At 44.4% G+C, this 17,255-nt stretch overlaps 1 protein-coding gene across 2 annotated transcripts in view; it reads left to right on the top strand.

The window, feature by feature from the left end:
- Nucleotides 1–17,255, top strand: part of LOC117066875 (protein DBF4 homolog B-like) — a 66,013-nt gene that overhangs the window by 14,532 nt on the left and 34,226 nt on the right. For both annotated transcript variants that reach the window (XM_033182735.1, XM_033182734.1), the window contains exons 2-3: nt 5,878–6,074; nt 6,539–6,601. In XM_033182735.1, the coding sequence (XP_033038626.1) occupies nt 6,056–6,074; nt 6,539–6,601 (82 nt within the window). In that variant the 5' untranslated portion in view covers nt 5,878–6,055. The remainder of the gene's footprint in view (nt 1–5,877; nt 6,075–6,538; nt 6,602–17,255) is intronic.

The following is a 17,255-nucleotide window of genomic DNA, read 5'->3' as shown; positions in this document are numbered from 1 at the left end:
AGGCTGCAGCGAGCCAAGATTGTTGCACCATTGCACTCTAGACTGGACAACGAGCGAAACTACGTCTCAAAAAAAAAAAAAATTCACTATAGCCACCCCAACCTTCAGCACCCACCACCCTAATCAGTCAACAGACATCAACACTGAGGCAAGACCCTCCATCAGCAAAAAGATTGTGACTCATTTAAGGCTCAGATGATCATTAGCAGTTTTTAACAATAAAGCATTTTTAAAGTTTATTTCTTTATTGCCCTCATGCAGAATCAATAAAATTTTGTGGAGTTTTTTTTGTTTTTGTTTTTGTTATTTTTGAGAGACAGAGTCTTGCTCTGTTGCCCAGGCTAGATGAAGTGCTGTGATGCATTCACAGCACTTAATTAAAAATGAAGTATTTTAAGTTAAGACATACATTGTTTTTTTAGACATATGCTGTTGCCTACTTATTAGACTACAATACAGTGTAAACATAACTTACAGAGACTAGGAAACCAAAAAACTTTTGTGACTCATTTTATTATGATGGTCTCAATATATCTGAGGTATGCCTGTCATTCTTTTTTTTTTTTTTTTTTTTTTTTTTTTGAGATAGTCTTGCTCTGTCACCTAGGCTGGAGTGCAGTGCCGCGATCTTGGCTCACTGCAGTCTCTACCTCCCGGGTTCAAGCAATTCTCCTGTCTCAGCCTCCAGAATAGCTGAGATTACAGGTGTGCGCTACCACACCCGGCTAATTTTTGTATTTTTAGTAGAGACAGGGTTTCACCATGTTGGCCAGGCTGATCACGAACTGCTGACATCAGGTGATCCGCCCACCTTGGCCTCCCAAAATGCTAGGATTGCAGGCATGAGCCACCACCACGCCCAGCCTCTTTATCTTTTAAAGTCTGTTGTGTCAGATTTTAATATTACTAAATTAGTTTTCTTTCTTCATTTTGCCAGCTAAATTAAGAAGCAGTAGACAGCAATATTAACAGCATGGAATCTGAAGTCAGGCTGCATGGGTTCAAATCCTAGTCTAACACATTCTGGTTGTGTGATCTCAGGCAAGTTATCATCTCAGTTTTCTTTTCTATAAAATGGAGATAGTTACTGCCTATTAGGCAAGTTATCATCTCAGTTTTCTCTTCTATAAAATGGGAATAGTTACTGCCTATTAGGCAAGTTATCATCTCAGTTTTCTCTTCTATAAAATGGGAATAGTTACTGCCTATTAGGCAAGTTATCATCTCAGTTTTCTCTTCTGTAAAATGGGGATAGTTACTGCTGACCTCGTAGGGTTATTACAAAGATTAAACTACATTTTTTTTTTTTTTTTGGGACAGAGTCTCACTCTGTCGCCCAGGCTGCAGTGCAGTGGCATGATCTCGGCTCACTGCAAGCTCTGCCTCCCAGGTTCACGCCATTCTCCTGCCTCAGCCTCCCGAGTAGCTGGGACTACAGGCACCTGCCACCATACTCAGCTAATTTTGCTGTGTTTTTAGTAGAGACGGGGTTTCACTGTGTTAGCCAGGTGGTCTCAATCTCCTCACTTCGTGATCTGCCCACCTCAGCCTCCCAAAGTGCTGGGATTACAGGTGTGAGCCACTGCGCCTGGCCTAAACTACTATTTTCAAATCGCACTGAACATCTAATAAGTACTCCATATGTATTCATGAAATAAATATATCTGCATTCCTTTTTGGTCAACTTTTCTGTGTCATTATTTTATACGTATTTCTTTTTTTTTTTTTTTTTTTGAGACAGAGTCTTGCTCCACCTCCCGGGTTTACGCCATTCTCCTGCTTCAGCCTCCCGAGTAGCTGGGACTACAGGTGCCAGCCACCTCGCCCGGCTAGCTTTTTGTATTTTTCAGTAGAGACGTGGTTTCACCGTGTTAGCCAGGATGGTCTCAAACTCCTGACCTCGTGATCCACCCGTCTCGGCCTCCCAAAGTGCTGGGATTACAGGCTTGAGCCACCGCGCCCGGCCTATTTTATACGTATTTCTTAGGTAAACATCATATAGCTGAACTTCTTTTTTATTCAATTTGAGGCTCTCAGTCTAACATGGAGGTTAAATACAATTTTTAAATTTAAATTTTGTTGTTATTATTATTTTGAGGCAGGGTCTCACTCTGTCACCCAGGTTGGAGTGCAGTGGCGTGATCTCAACTTACTGCCTCCTCCACCTCCTGAGCTCAGGTAAGCCTCCTGAGTAGCTGGGACTACAGGCACATGCCACCACGCCCAGCTAGTTTTTGCATTTTTAGTAGAGACAGAGTTTCGCCACCTTGCCCAGACTGGTCTCGAACTCCTGGGGTCAAGCAGTGGGCCTGCCTCGGCCTCCCAAAGTGCTGGGATTACAGGCATAAGCTACCACTCCTGGCCTAAATTTAAATTTTAGATTTGGGGGTATGTGTGCCAGTTTGTCACAAGGATATATTGTATGATGCTGTAATTTGGGCTTGTTGGGGGGTGGGGCAGGGGCGGGGGATGCAGAGTCTGTCTCTGTTGTCCAGACTGGACTGCAGTGGGGCAATCACAACTCACTGCAGCCTTGACCTCCCAGGCTCAAGCGACCCTTTCACCTCAGCCTCTCCAATAACTGGGACCACAGGTGCATACCTAATGCTCAGCTACTTTTTAATTTTATTTCTTGTAGAGAAAGGTTCTCCCTATGTTGCCCAGGCTGGTCTCAAACCCCTGGTCTCAAGTGATCCTCTTGCCTTGGTCTCCCGAGTGGTGGGATTACAGGCATCAGTCACCACACCTGGCCTGGGCTTCTAGTGATCTCATCACCCAGACAGTGAACACATTACCCACTTTCCTCTGTCTAGCCTTCCCTCCTTTTGGAGTCCCCAGTGTCTATTGTTCTCATCTTCATGTCCGTGAGTATACAGGGTTTAGATCCCACTTAAAAGTGAGAACATGCAATATTTGGTTTTCTGTTTCTGTGCTAATTTGCTTAGGAGAATGGCCTCCAGCTGCACTCACATTGCTGCAAAAGAAATGATTTTTTTTTTTGAGATGGAGTTTCACTCTTGTTGCCCAGGCTGGAGTGCAATGGCAAGATCTCAGCTCACTGCAACCTCTGCCTTCCAGGTTCAAGCTATTCTGCCTCAGCCTGTAGCTGGGATTACAGGTGCCTGCCACCACACCTGGCTAATTTTTTGTATTTTTAGTAGAGACGGGGTTTCACCATGTTAGCCAGGATGGTCTCGATCTCCTGACCTGGTGATCTGCCTGCCTTGGCCTCCCAAAGTGCTGGGATTACAGATGTGAGCCACCATGCTCGGCTGGCTTTTTTTTTTTTTTTTTTTTTTTTGAGATAGAATCTCACTCTGTCACCCAGGCTGGAAATGCAGTGAGGTAATCTCGGCTCACTGCAACCTTTGCTTCCTGGGCTCAAGTGATCCTCGTGCCTCAGCCACCCGAGTTGCTGGGATTATAGTTGTGTACCATCAGTCCAGGCTAATTTTTGTATTTTTAGTGGAGATGGGGTTTCACCATGTTGGCCAGGCTGGTCTCGAACTCCTGGCCTCAAGTGATCCACCTGCCTCAGCCTCCCAAGTGCTAGGATTACAGGTGTGAGCCACCGCGCCCAGCCTCATGTGTGTGACTACTGTACATGGGATCACATTCTTGATTTGGCTCTCAGCTTGAACATTATTGGTGTATAGAAATGCTACTGATTTTTGTGTGTTGGTTTTTTTTAATCCTAAACTTTTATTAAAGTGATTTATTGGGTCTAGGAGCCTTTTGGTGGAGTCTTCAGGGTTTTCTAGGTATAGAATCATATCTTCAGTAAACAGAGATAATTTGATTTTCTCTTTACTTATTTGGATGCCTTTTGTTTCTTTTTCTTGCTGATTGCCCTGGCTAGGACTCCCTAAATACATTTATATTTTAAAGTATTTTCATTTTTTAGAGTTGCATAGTGTTGCACAGTATGACTACACCATAATTTATTTAACCTACTGCCCGTTGTTAATCAATATTTTCATTGCTTTTGATCTTTTGGTATTGCAAACAATGCTGAGGCAGATACCTCTGTTAGACAAATTCTGTCACACATGTGAAAAAAGAACATGCTGAACCATCTTGCCTCTTAAAGTTTCTGCTTGGAAGTGATGTCACTTTTTTCTTTTTTCATGAGCCAAAGCAAGTCATATGGCCAAGCCTTCGTTCGTTCATCAGGGCTGAGATGTATAAGCTTCCTCAGGGAGGAGTCCCACTGGAAGAGATACCAAGTATATGTACTATATATACCTCTACCAGTGTTTAAAAAATATCACCCTGGGCCGGGCACGGTGGCTCACATCTGTAATCTCAGCACTTTGGGAGGCCGAGGCAGGCGAATCACCTGAGGTCAAGAGTTCGAGACCAGCCTGGCCAACCTGGTGAAACCCCGACTCTACTAAAATACAAAAATTAGCTGGGTGTGGTGGCAGGTGTCTGTAATCCCAGCTACTCAGGAGGCTGAGGCAGGAGAATGGCCTGAACCCCGGAGGCAAAGGTTGCAGTGAGCCGAGATCGCACCACTGCACTCCAGCCTGGGCAACAGAGCGAGACTCCCTCTCAATAAATAAATAGATATAAAAACTATCACTCTGGTTGCTGAATGGAGAATGGATTATATTGGGGAGAGGAAGGAAGCTACTTGGGAGTGGAAGTGAAGAATTGATCAGGTACTTTAGGCAAGAAATGATAGCGGCTTGAACTAGGGTGATGGTGGTCTGATTCCAGATGTACTTTGGAGGCAGAGTTAGTAGGATTTGTTCTTGGAGTGGGGATGGGCACAAGGGAGAGTACTGAAAGATAACTTCTAGGTTTTTGGTTTGAGCAACTGGGTGAATGATTGTGACATTTGAGTAAACAGTAACATTTTACTGAGAGGGGAAGACCTGCGGGGAGAACAGGTGGTTTTTTGACAGGGGCAGCGAAACAAATGTTCTGTTTGGAATGTGTTCAGCCTGAGGTGCCTATTAGACATCCAAATTGAAATAGCCAGTAGCCACTTGAATATGTGAGTCTGAAGATCAGACAGGGCAGAGTCACAGAAAATCTGAAGGCGTGGCAGAGCTGAATTGTAAAGCCATGGAGCTGGATGAGATCTCCTAGAGAGATAAGGGAGAGGGATAAGGGCTAAAGCGTTGACATACTCCAACATATATAGGTGAACAGTGGCTTTGGATCCAGCAAAGGGGTCTGAGGAGGAACCATTGAGATAGGGCAAAAACTGGTAGAGTGCTGAGTCATGGAAGCAAACAGAAGAAAGTATTTCAAAGAAGGAATAGTCCATCTTCTATAAGTTGGATATGATGAGGATGGTATTTGAGACTGTGGAAATCACAGTTGACCTAGATAAGTACAGTTTTAGTGGGGAGGTCCCCAGCTCTCCACTGAATGATCTCTAATTAGGTCACATTTGATCTCTAATTAGCAAAGTCTAATCAGATGGGTTGAAGAAAAGATGGGATGTGAGGGATAAAGATACGTTTTTTGAGAAGTTTTGTTGGGCAGGTAATAATTGAAGAATGGGAGGGGGACAAAAATGTGAAGATGAAATGATGCTGTGTAAGTGAAATCTTTATGTAAACTGTAAATGCTTTGCAAGTGTTAGGATTATTTTGTTATTTAGTATTCAAACTTCTAGGAATTTCAATGCAGCTCAGTGTGAAGAATCACTAAAAAGCGACAACTAGTCCTCAACTTGAGGACCATTAAAGGGCAAAGCCGTCAAGCTAATGAAGAGCCGAGAAATGAAGACACGGTTTCAGAAGACGTAGGAGGTGGGGGAACGGAAAGAAGACTTGCGGAACGGAAAGAGGACTTGCGGAACTAATATTGTCCTTCCAAGGACACCGTAGGGCGGATCTCGCAGCTACTGCCTTGTTTTAGGGGCGGAGCCGGCAGGAAATTTAAACTGAAACCGCGGCCGAGGACGCCAGGAGAATGATGTTGTAGCTGCCCTGGGGTAACCGGGACTGTGGAGTAGGGAAGAGCTCATGGAGCGCGCGAATGTAATACGGAGGCCTCTGATGAAGGAGTACGGAGGCCGAAAAGGAGCCGGCATTTGATGAGCGAACCGATAAAGGGTACGGATGCCGGGAAGGGGAGAAAGAAAGGCGGAAGGGGTCGTTAATAGTTGAGGCGAGGTGCAGGGTCGCGGAGGGCGCTTAGGAATTGAGCAGCGGGTAGGTGCAGAAGCTGAGGAGGGTATAGGGGCCGGGAAGGAGTCACAGGAGTTGAGGGGACCGAGGAGTGAAGGTGGCACAGGAACGTAGGGGACAACAGCCTGGAGGGAGGTATGGAGATTGAGATGGGCTGGAGGTGGCCAAGAGGTCACGGCCGTTGACTGAGCGGAGTCTGAAAGGAGGCGGAGAGCATGAGAGACAAGAGCCTGGCGGGAGTCGCGGGATGTAGGTCGGAATGGAGTTGAGTCTTGCTGTTCCCAGGAGTCGCGTTTCAATGCAGGTTTTGGTAGACAGTAGTGGGCGGGAGGCATGGAAGGTCGAAGGGTTGGTGAAGATGGTTGAGCTGCTGTTATGTCCTTTCTCAGGAGACGATTGCCTCGTGCTGGAGAGTTCCATGGCTGATAGTAGGCCCGGGGCCCCGGACCTAGGTGGGTAACAAGTCAGAACTAGGGACAGGAGATGAAAATTGCCCCAAGGTCTCTTGGAAAAGACCAAGAAATGTTCGCCCTGTTGGAGTTTACTGATCGCTCAGTGTTTTTATATACTTATTTGTTCATTTTATTTATTTATTGAGACGGGGGTCTCGCTGTGTTGGCCAAGCTGGTTTCGAACTCCTGGCCTCAAGCAGTCCTCCTGCCTAGACCTCCCAAAATGCTGGGATTACAGGCGTGAGCCACGTCGCCCGGCCCGCTTAGTGGTTTTATGTGTGTATGTATGGACGCAGCATCATAGACCGTTTTGGGATTCATGGTCAGGTAAGGTCAAGTAAGACTCATATTATGAACAAGAATAGCAGAAAGATGTGGAGTCAGGATAGAGTGACTTATTAAACTTATAAATTATTATATTCGGCCGGGCGCGGTGGCTCAAGCCTGTAATCCCAGCACTTTGGGAGGCCGAGGCGGGTGGATCACGAGGTCAGGAGATCGAGACCCTCCTGGCTAACACGGTGAAACCCCGTCTCTACTAAAAATACAAAAAACTAGCCGGGCGCGGTGGCGGGCGCCTGTAGTCCCAGCTACTCGGAGGCTGAGGCGGGAGAATGGCGGGAACCCGGGAGGCGGAGCTTGCAGTGAGCCGAGATCGCGCCACTGCACTCCAGCCTGGGCGACACAGCGAGACTCCGTCTCAGAAAAATAAATAAATAAATAAATAATTACATTCATAGTTGTTTACAATAAAATCTGTAAGTTAAACACTGCTACCTAATTAGGTAAGTATTTTAGCACATGGCACTTCCCTCCACACTGCCCCTTTAGTTAATACCATCCAGTTGGCCGGGCGCGATGGCTCACGCCTGTAATACCAGCACTTTGGGAGGCCAAGGCGGGCGGATCACGAGGTCAGGAGATTGAGACCATCCTGGCTAACACGGTGAAACCCCGTCTCTACTAAAAATACAAAAGATTAGACGGGTGTGGTGAGGCGTGCCTGTAGTCCCAGCTACTCAGGAGGCTGAGGCAGGAAAATTGCTTGAACCTGGGAGGCAGAGGTTGCAGCGAGCCGAGATTGCGCCACTGCACTTGGGTGACCGAGCAAGACTGTCTCAAAAAAAAGAAAAAAAAAATGCCATCTAGTGTTACTTCTGGATTGTTTAACAGATATGCCATTGGCTTGTAGCCTTTTGAACAGTAATTCACTTCATTTACTGAGTTATTTATTCTTAATTCTTCCCATCTCTTGTTGCTTTTCTTTTTTTCTTTCTGTTTCTCTGGAGAACTTCCCTCAAGAGTGTTTTCAAAAGGAGGCTTTGTGTGATAAACTAAGAATATATTTATTTCAGCCTTGTAGTAAAATTTAAGTCAAGATTTTTTTTCCTTCAACACATTGAAAAATTACAGTGTTTTCTCTGTTTTCTTCAGCATTTCTTTTTTATTCTTGTTGCTTTGTAAGTGACCTGCTTTTCTCATTAATGTTTTAGATTATGTGAGCCTATGGATTATCCTGATGAAAGAAAAAATATTTTATTTTATTTTATTTTATTTTATTTTATTTATTTTGAGGCAGAGTCTTGCTCTCTCACCTAGGCTGGAGTGCAGTGGAGCAGTCATGGCTCACTGCAGCTTCAGCCTCCCCAGGCTCAAGTGATCCTCTCACCTCAGACTGCCAGGTAGCTGGGACTAGAGGCACTTACCACCATGCCCCACTAATTTTTTTTGTTGTTGTTGTTTGTTTGTTTTGTAGAGACGAGGTTTTGCCATGTTGCCCAGGCTGGTCTTCAACTCCTGGGCCCAAGCGATCACCCTGTTCGGCTTCCCAAAGTGTTGGGATTACAGGCATGAGCCACTGCGCCCAGCCCAATAGTTTAGATTATACTTTTTTATATTTGTTCTTAAAATTTACTATAAGATGATTATGTGTGGATTTTAGAGAGTTTTTATTTTCATTTTTATTCCAGTTTGATTTTTTTTTTTTTTTTTTTGAGACAGAGTCTCACTTTGTCGCTCAGGCTGGAGTGCAGTAGCGCCATCTCGGCTCACTGCAACCTCCACCACCCGAATTCAAGCGATTCTCCTGCCTCAGTCTCCTGAGTAGCTGGGATTACAGGACCGCGACACCATGCCCAGCTAATTTTTGTATTTTCAGTAGAGACAGGGTTTCACCATGTTAGTCAGAACTAGTCTTGAACTCCTGACCTCGTGATCCACCCGCTTCGGCCTCCCAAAGTGCTGGGATTATAGGCGTGAGCCACCACACCTGGCCTCCAGTTTGATTCTTTAAAATTTTTTTTATTATTTTATTTTAGAGACAAGAACTTGCTCTGTTACCCAGGCTGGAGTGCAGTGGGACAGTCATAGCTCACTGCAGCCTCAAAGTCCTGGGTGCAAGCAATTCTCCTGCCTCAGCCTCCCAAGTAGCTATGTCTACAGGTGCATGTCTCCACACCTGGCTTCCTGTTTGATTCTTGCTTAAAAGAATCATAGCTTAAAAGGCAGGCCACGTGCAGTGGCTCACAGCTGTAATCCCAGCACTTTTGGAGGCCAAGGTAGGCGGATCACCTGAGATGAGGAGTTCAAGACCGAGTTCAAGACTAGCCTGGCCGACATGGTGAGACCCTGTCTCTACTAAAAATACAAAAAAAAAAAAAAAAAAAAATTAGCTGGGGTGGTGGCAGGCTCCTGTAATCCCAGCTACTTGGGAGGCTGAAACAGGAGAATCGCTCGAACCGGGGAGGTGGAGGTTGCAGTGAGCCGAGACCATGCCATAGAACTCCAGCCTGGGTAAGAAGAATGAAACTCTGTCTCAAAAAAGAAAAAAAAAAAAAAAAGCCAAAGTTTATCACAAAAAACAGGAGACGTGAGAGTTACTCTCCTTTCAGGCTGTCTGATTCCCACTTCCTAAGAAACAACCATTTACAGCTTTTAACTATTTCTATTTCTTCTAGAAGTTTCCACCTTATTTCTGTAATATGCTCATACTGTTTTAATTGTTTTCCAATTTGAATTATGTCTTTTTTTTTGAGACAGAGTCTCACTCTGTCGTCCAGGCTGGAGTGTGTGCAGTGGCTTGATCTTGGCTCACTGCAACCTCCACCTCCTGGGTTCAACCGATTCTCCTGCCTCAGCCTCCCGAGTAGTTGGGACTACAGGCACGTGCCACCATGCCTGGCTAATTTTTTGTCTTTTTAGTAGAGATATGGTTTCGCTGTATTAGCCAGGATGGTCTTGATCTCCTGGCCTCGTGATCTGCCCACTTCAGCCTCCTAAAGTGCTGGGATTACAGGCATGAGCCACTGCACCCAGCCCAATTTTTTGTATTTTTAGTAGAGATGGGGTTTCACCATGTTAGCCAGGATGGTCTCCATCGCCTAACCTCACAATCTGCCCTCCTCAGCCTCCCAGAGTGCTGAGATTACAGGCGTGAGCCACCACACCCGGCCTATCTTCTTTTTTTTATAGAGATGGGGTCTCCCTATGTTGCCCAGGCTGGTCTTGAACTCATCTTGGGCTCAAGTGATCTGCCCACCTCAGCCTCCCAAAGTGCTGGAATTACAGGCGTGAACCACCATGCCCAGCCAATTTTGAATTATGTCTATTGACTTTCTTCTATGGGCAATAAAGATTTTTTCTGTCCTACCACTTCTTTGCACCACACACAAACACACATACATTTCCCACCTTTCCTCTTATCCCTCTTATCCCCCCAGTATATATGTAGTAATTTTGGTTTAGTCATTTGTATTGACTTTTTTTTTTTTTTTTTGAGATGGAGTCTTGCTTTGTTGCCCAGGCTGGAGTGCAGTGGTGCGACCCGGGCTCACTGCGAGCTCTGCCTCCTGAGTTCATGCCATTCTTCTGCCTCAGCCTCTGGAGTCGCTGGGACTACAGGCGCCTGCCACCAGGCCTGGCTAATTTTTTGTATGTTTTTAGTAGAGATGGGGTTTCACCATGTTAGCCAAGATGGTCTCGATCTCCTGGCCTCGTGATCCACCCGCCTTGGCCTCCCAAAGTGCTGGGAATACAGGTGTGAGTCACCGTGCCCTGCCAACATTATTTTCATTATGTAAACATTATTTGGCTGGGCACGGTGGCTCACACCTGTATTCCCAGCACTTTGGGAGGCCGAGGCAGGTGGATCACCTGAGGTCAGGAGTTTGAGACCAGCCTGGCCAACATGGTGAAACCCCGTCTCTACTAAAAATCCAAAAATCAGTAGGATGTCACGCATGCCTGTAATCCCAGCTACTTGGGAGAATGAGTCAAGAGAATCACTTGAACCCAGGAGGTAGAGGTGCAGTGAGCCGAGATCATGCCACTGCACTCCAGCTTGGGCGACAGAGAAAGATTCCTTCTCAAACAAACAAAAACATTATTCACCACCGAGCTATATAATAAACTAGGAGATTTTCTTTGTTTTTTATGTATGGATCACTAATTCAGGTCCAAACTCTTCACCAGAGTATGGGCCTTCTCTCAATACTTTCAAGCTCATCAGAGGGTCTGTCAATTTGTCTTGGAGACATAGCGTTTTAGTACTCCAGTCTGATCTGGCTGTGTACTAGGCCTGTTGCGCTGATTTCGTCCTCCCATCTCCCCTCATTATTCTGTGGAATTCTTTTTGCCTCTTTCCTGTGTTGGATCCCCTGTATTTTAAATTCTATATTTTTTACATCATGGAATACTACTCAGCCATAAAAAAAAAAAAAAATTCTTTTTCTGCAACTTGGATGGAGCTGGAGGCCATTACTGTAAGTGAAGCAACTCAGAATGGAAAACCAAATACCATTTAGTTTTCACTTGTAAGTGGGAGCTAAGCTATGAGGATGCAAAGACATGCAAAGTGATATAATGGACTTTGGGGACTTGATGAGGGGGAAGGTTAGGAGAGGGGTGAGGGATAAAAGACTACATATTGGGTATAGTATACATTGCTTGGGTGACAGGTGCACTAAAATCTCATAATTCACTGTATGACTCATCTATGTAACCAAAAACTACCTGTACCCCAAAAGTTATTGAAATAAATAAAAATTTTAAAAATGAAGAATTAAGTTTGGGGAGCCCCACAGCAATATTTGGCTTTCCTGAAATTCTGTATAAATTTAGACAAGACTGTCTCAACATGTATCCATCTATATGCCAATGTGGTAATAGTCTCTGTATGTTTTTTGTATTTGTTTTTAACTTTCACTAAGCAAGTAATAAGACATATCCTTCATTCCAGTTCTACCCCTTACTAACAGTATGATCTTGGGCATACAGGATTTCTCTGTGCCTCAGTTTCCTTATCTGTAAAACAGGTATAATAATTTTATCTTCTTTATAGACCTGTTGAGAATATATTGTGCATAGCAAGTGATATATGTTATTTTTATTGCTATTATTGTCAAAAATTATTAAATTTTGATTTTTTGTAGAAATGGAGTTTCACTTTGTTGCCCAGGCTGGTCTTGAAGTCCTGAGCTCAAGTGATCCTCCCACTTTGATCTCCCAAAGTGCTGGGATTACAGATGTGAGCTACCATGCCTAGCTTTTTTTTTGTTTTTTTTAATGGGCAGCCCCCAAACCAGAATAGGTTCAGAGAGGCTCCTATAGGAAGGCTTTTAGATTAGCTGGTCTCCAGTATTGGCTACAATGTAAGTCAAATCTTGTCTTTCTTTTTTTTTTTTTTTTGAGGCGGAGTCTCGCTCTGTCGCCCAGGCTGGAGTGCAGTGGCCGGATCTCAGCTCACTGCAAGCTCTGCCTCCCGGGTTTACGCCATTCTCCTGCCTCAGCCTCCCGAGTAGCTGGGACTACAGGCGCCACCACCTCGCCCGGCTAGTTTTTGTATTTTTTAGTAGAGACGGGGTTTCAGCGTGTTCGCCAGGATGGTCTCGAACTCCTGACCTCGTGATCCACCCGTCTCGGCCTCCCAAAGTGCTGGGATTACAGGTGTGAGCCACCACACCCGGCCGATTTTCTTGTTTTTCTCTCCCATTTTCCATCTATTTGTCTTTCATTCTGTTCTCTAGAAAATTTCCACAACTTAGGCCGGGCGCGGTGGCTCAAGCCTGTAATCCCAGCACTTTGGGAGGCCGAGACGGGCGGATCACGAGGTCAGGAGATCGAGACCATCCTGGCTAATACGGTGAAACCCTGTCTCTACTTAAAAATACAAAAAACTAGCCGGGCGACGAGGCGGGCGCCTGTAGTCCCAGCTACTCGGGAGGCTGAGGCAGGAGAATGGCGTAAACCCGGGAGGCGGAGCTTGCAGTGAGCTGAGATCCGGCCACTGCACTACAGCCTGGGTGGCAGAGCAAGACTCCGTCTCAAAAAAAAAAAAAAAAAAAAAAAAAAATTTCCACAACTTAATCTCCAATTTTTGTTGAATTTTTAATTTCTATAACATATATTTCCAAGAACTTTTTCTTTTCTGTATGTTTCTTTTCTCACAGTGTCTTGTTGTGCTTAATGGATATAATGTATTCTCTTTCCACTCCCTGGTTGTTAATTGTACTGTTTTTGTTTCTTTTTAGTTTTCTTCTGCTTCCTACATTGTGTGTATTTCCTCTTCTGTTTTTTCTGTTTGTTAGCCTAATTTCTTTTTTCTTTTTTCTTTATCTTTTTTCCTAATTTCTTTTTTCTTTCTTTTTTTGAGGCAGAGTCTTGCTCTGTCTGCCAGGCTGGAGTGCAGTGACGCGATCTCAGCTCACTGCAACCTCCCCCTCCCAGTTTCAAGCAAATTCTCTTGCCTCAGCTTCCCGAGGAGCTAGGACCACAGGCACCCGCCGCCACACCTGGCTCATTGTTTGTATTTTTGGTAGAGATGGGGTTTCACTGTGTTGGCCAGGCTGGTCTTGAATTCCTGACCTCAGGTGATCCACCTGCCTCGGCCTCCCAAAGTGCTGGGATTACAAACGGCCACCGCCCCCAGCCTAGCCTAATTTCTTGTTAGAAACTTTCTTTAAATGTCTGATGATCTTTGTTTACCTATTCATATTTAAGAATGAGGAGAAGGGGTTGTCAACTTGATAGACTTCATTGTAAGCTGGGACCTGGCAATTTTGCGGGGGAGGGACCTCAGTTGTCACTAGTTTGTATGTTTTTGTCTTGGGCTAGTCAGTTCCCTAGAGAAAAGTCCTCCAAACCTCTGTCTGGTAAGTATAAGCTTGTCAGCATTCTGGGAGCTCACTGGGGTGAGAGATCTGTAGGTCTTACTGTTAAGTATACAGACATTCTTTTGATCACCTGTGTTTTCACTAGGGCTTTATCTTTGCTTTCACCTGTACCCAGTGTTCCTCTAGTCCAGGGATTTTTCTGGCCTCAAGACTATTGACATTTTGAGCCAAGTAACTGTTTTCCCAGTTTGTCCTGTGCTTTGTAAGATATTAAGAGGCATCCCTGGCCTCCACCCACTAGATGCCAGGATCACACCCACTTCCCAGTTGTGACAACCAAAAACATTTCCAGAGGTTACCAAGTATACCCTGAGGGGAAAAGTCTCCCCCAGTTAAAAACCACAGCTGTAGTCTGCTGGGGTGGGAGAGGGTTCTGAGAGTCTATTCCTTTTAAAGGCTTTCAAATAATTGGTATTTTAGCCTACTGTTTCATTCTAGCATTCTACTCTATATGGTCCCTCTGATTGGGCCTTTCAGCTCTAATCAGCTTGCTTCTTGTTGGCTTAGGATTTAGCCTTCTCTCATCTCCTGTCTGTTTTTCACTCACCCATCTAAATTCCAGCTTCCAACATTTTGTGGCATCTCTTGCCTGTTGTCTTCTTGCCAGTATCTTTATCTATTTTTATTCTTTTTCTGTCACTTTAGTGGTATTTAGAGAGAGAACAGAAGTTCTTGTATTCATCTTCCACATTTATTCAGAAGCCTGGATCATTATTTCTTCAAATGTTTTCTTCTCTCCATTGTTTCTCCCCCTTTGCAACTCTTCTGGTGGTGCTGACACTTCTATCCCTATCCTCTGCATTTCTTAAATTCACTGATGTCCATTTATTTATCTCTTTGTGATACCTTCTGGAAGAGTTACTCAACCTAATTTACCAGCTCACACTGTTATATTCAGCTCATCTATTGATGTGGATAGATCTTTTCATTTTTAATTTTAATTTTAAAATAATTTCACAGTTATAAAAAAGTTTCAAAAATAGTCAAAGGTTCTTACTCTTTACCCACATATTAACATCTTTGTAATAATAGTATAATTAGAAAAATCCAGGCCAGGCGTGGTGACTCATGCCTGTAATCCCAGCACTTTGGGAGGCCGAGGCAGGCGGATCATTTGAGCTTAGGATTTCGAGACCAGCCTGGCCAACATGGTGAAACCCTGTCTCTACTAAAAATACAAAAAAATTAGCTGGATGTAGTGGCGGGCACCTGTAATCCCAGCTACTTGGAAGGCTGAGGCAGGAGAATCACTTGAATCTGGGAGGCAGAGGTTGCACTGAGCCAAGATCGTGCCACTGTGCTCCAGCCTGGGTGCAAAGCAAAATTTGGTCTAAAAAAAAAAAAAAAAAAAAAAACCCAGGGGGCTAGGCATGTTGGCTCATGCTTGTAATCCCAGCACTTTGGGAGGCTGAGATGAGAAGATCACTTGAGCCCAGGAGTTCAAGACCAGAATGGGCAACATAATGAGATCTTGTCTCTACAGAAAATCAAAAAAATTCGCTGGGTATGGTGGTGCGTGACATGGTGGTGCACGTGGTCCCAGCTACTCAGGAGGCTCAGGGGGAGGATCACTTGAGCCCAGGAGGTCAAGGCTGCAATGAGCCATGATCACACTACTGCACTCTAGCCTGAGCGACAGTGAGTTCCTGTCTCAAAAAAAAGAAAGAAAAGAAAAATAATCAGGAAATTAATATTGATGTCATTAACTAATCTATAGATCTCATTCACATTTTACCAATTATCTCCCAATGTTCTTTTCCTGATTTAAGATTACATGTTGCAGCTAGGCACAGTGGCTCATGTCTGTAATCCCAGCACTTTGGGAGGCCGAGGCAGGCGGATCATGAGTTCAGGAAATCAAGACCATCCTGGGCCACGTGGCTGTCTCTACTTAAAATACAAAAATTAGCTGGGTGTGGTGGTGCGTGCCTGTAGTCCCAGCTACTTGGGAGGCTGAGGCAGGAGAATCTCTTGAACCTAGGAGGCAGAGGTTGCGGTAAGCCAAGATCGCACCACTGCACTCCAGCCTGGGCGACACAGCAAGACTCCATCTCAAAAAAAAAAAAAGATTACACGTTGCTTTTAGTTATCATATCTCCTTAGTCTCCTCCTGAGAGGAGGTCCTCATTCTTTGTCTTTGATGACCTCAGTACTTTTGAAGTCACCTCTAAATTTGGGTTTGTTTGATATGTCCACATGATTGAATTCAGCTAAAGCATTTTTGGCACAGAAGTGATCTTATCCCCTCTCCAGTATGTGGTATCAGGAGGGACATGATGAAGATAAGATAAATCTCATTAACTTTGATCCCTTGATTAAAAGTGGTGTCTGCTAGATTTTTCCACATGAAGTTACTGTTTTACCTTTTGTAATAAATAAATATCTTACAGGAAGATACTTTGAGGCTGTGCAAATATTGAGATTTAAACTGTTTTTCTTTTAGAGCTGGCTTTGGTGCTGCATGCCTGTAATCCCAGCTACTTGAGGCTCAGGCAGAAGAATCACTTGAACCTGGGAGGCGGAGGCTGCAGTGAGCCAAGATCGTGCCACTACACTCCAGCCTGGGCAACAGAGTGAGACCCTGTCTCAAAATAAATAATTTTTTTTTTTTTTTTTTGAGATGGAGTCTTGTTCTGTCGCCAGACTAGAGTGCAGTGGCATGATTTCGGCTCACTGAAACCTCTGACTCCCTGGTTCAAGCAATTCTTCTGCCTCAGCCTCCCAAGTAGCTGGAATTACAGGCACACGCCACCATGCCCAGCTGATTTTTGTATTTTTAGTAGAGACATGGTTTCACTATGTTGGCCAGGATGGTCTTCATGTCCTGACCTCATTATCCACCCACCTTGGCCTCCCAAAGTGCTGGGATTACAAGTGTGAGCCACCACGCCTGTCCTTTTTTTTTTTTTCTTAACAGCTTTATTGAGTTATAGTTCACACACCACACGGTTCACCCATATAAAGTATACATTCAGTGACTTAGTATGTTTACAGAATTGGGCAACCATCACCACAATCAATTTAGAACGCTTTTCTTACTCCAAAAAAGAATACCCATTAGCAGCCACTCTCAAACTTTTCCTGATTCTCCAGCCCTAGTCATCTGCTGATCTACTTTCTGTTTCTATAAATTTGCCTCTTCTGGACATTTCATATAAATAGTTATACAATATGTAGTCTTTTGTGACTGATTTCTTTCACTTAGCATGATGCTTTTGCGGTTTATCCATGTGGTGCCATGTGTCAGTACATCATTCCTTTTCATTGTTGAGTAGTAGTCCATTCTATGGATATACCACATTTTGTTTATCCATTCATCAGATGGACATATGAGTTTCCACTTTTTTTTAAAGAGACACAAACAAAATGTTATCGGTTATTAGGTTCTTAAGAAATTCAGAACACCAGTTTGTGAGGATAAGTTCCATTCACCAGGGCAAATACAGATCACAGGTAGCCCTGGAGCTGAGGAAAGGTTTGATTTT

This window comes from Trachypithecus francoisi, unplaced genomic scaffold, assembly GCF_009764315.1.
Source record: "Trachypithecus francoisi isolate TF-2019V2 unplaced genomic scaffold, Tfra_2.0 Lachesis_group20, whole genome shotgun sequence".
NCBI classification, from domain to species: Eukaryota; Metazoa; Chordata; class Mammalia; order Primates; family Cercopithecidae; genus Trachypithecus; species Trachypithecus francoisi.
The sequence above is the reverse complement of the archived record's forward strand: the minus strand, read 5'-3'. Positions and strand labels throughout refer to the sequence as shown.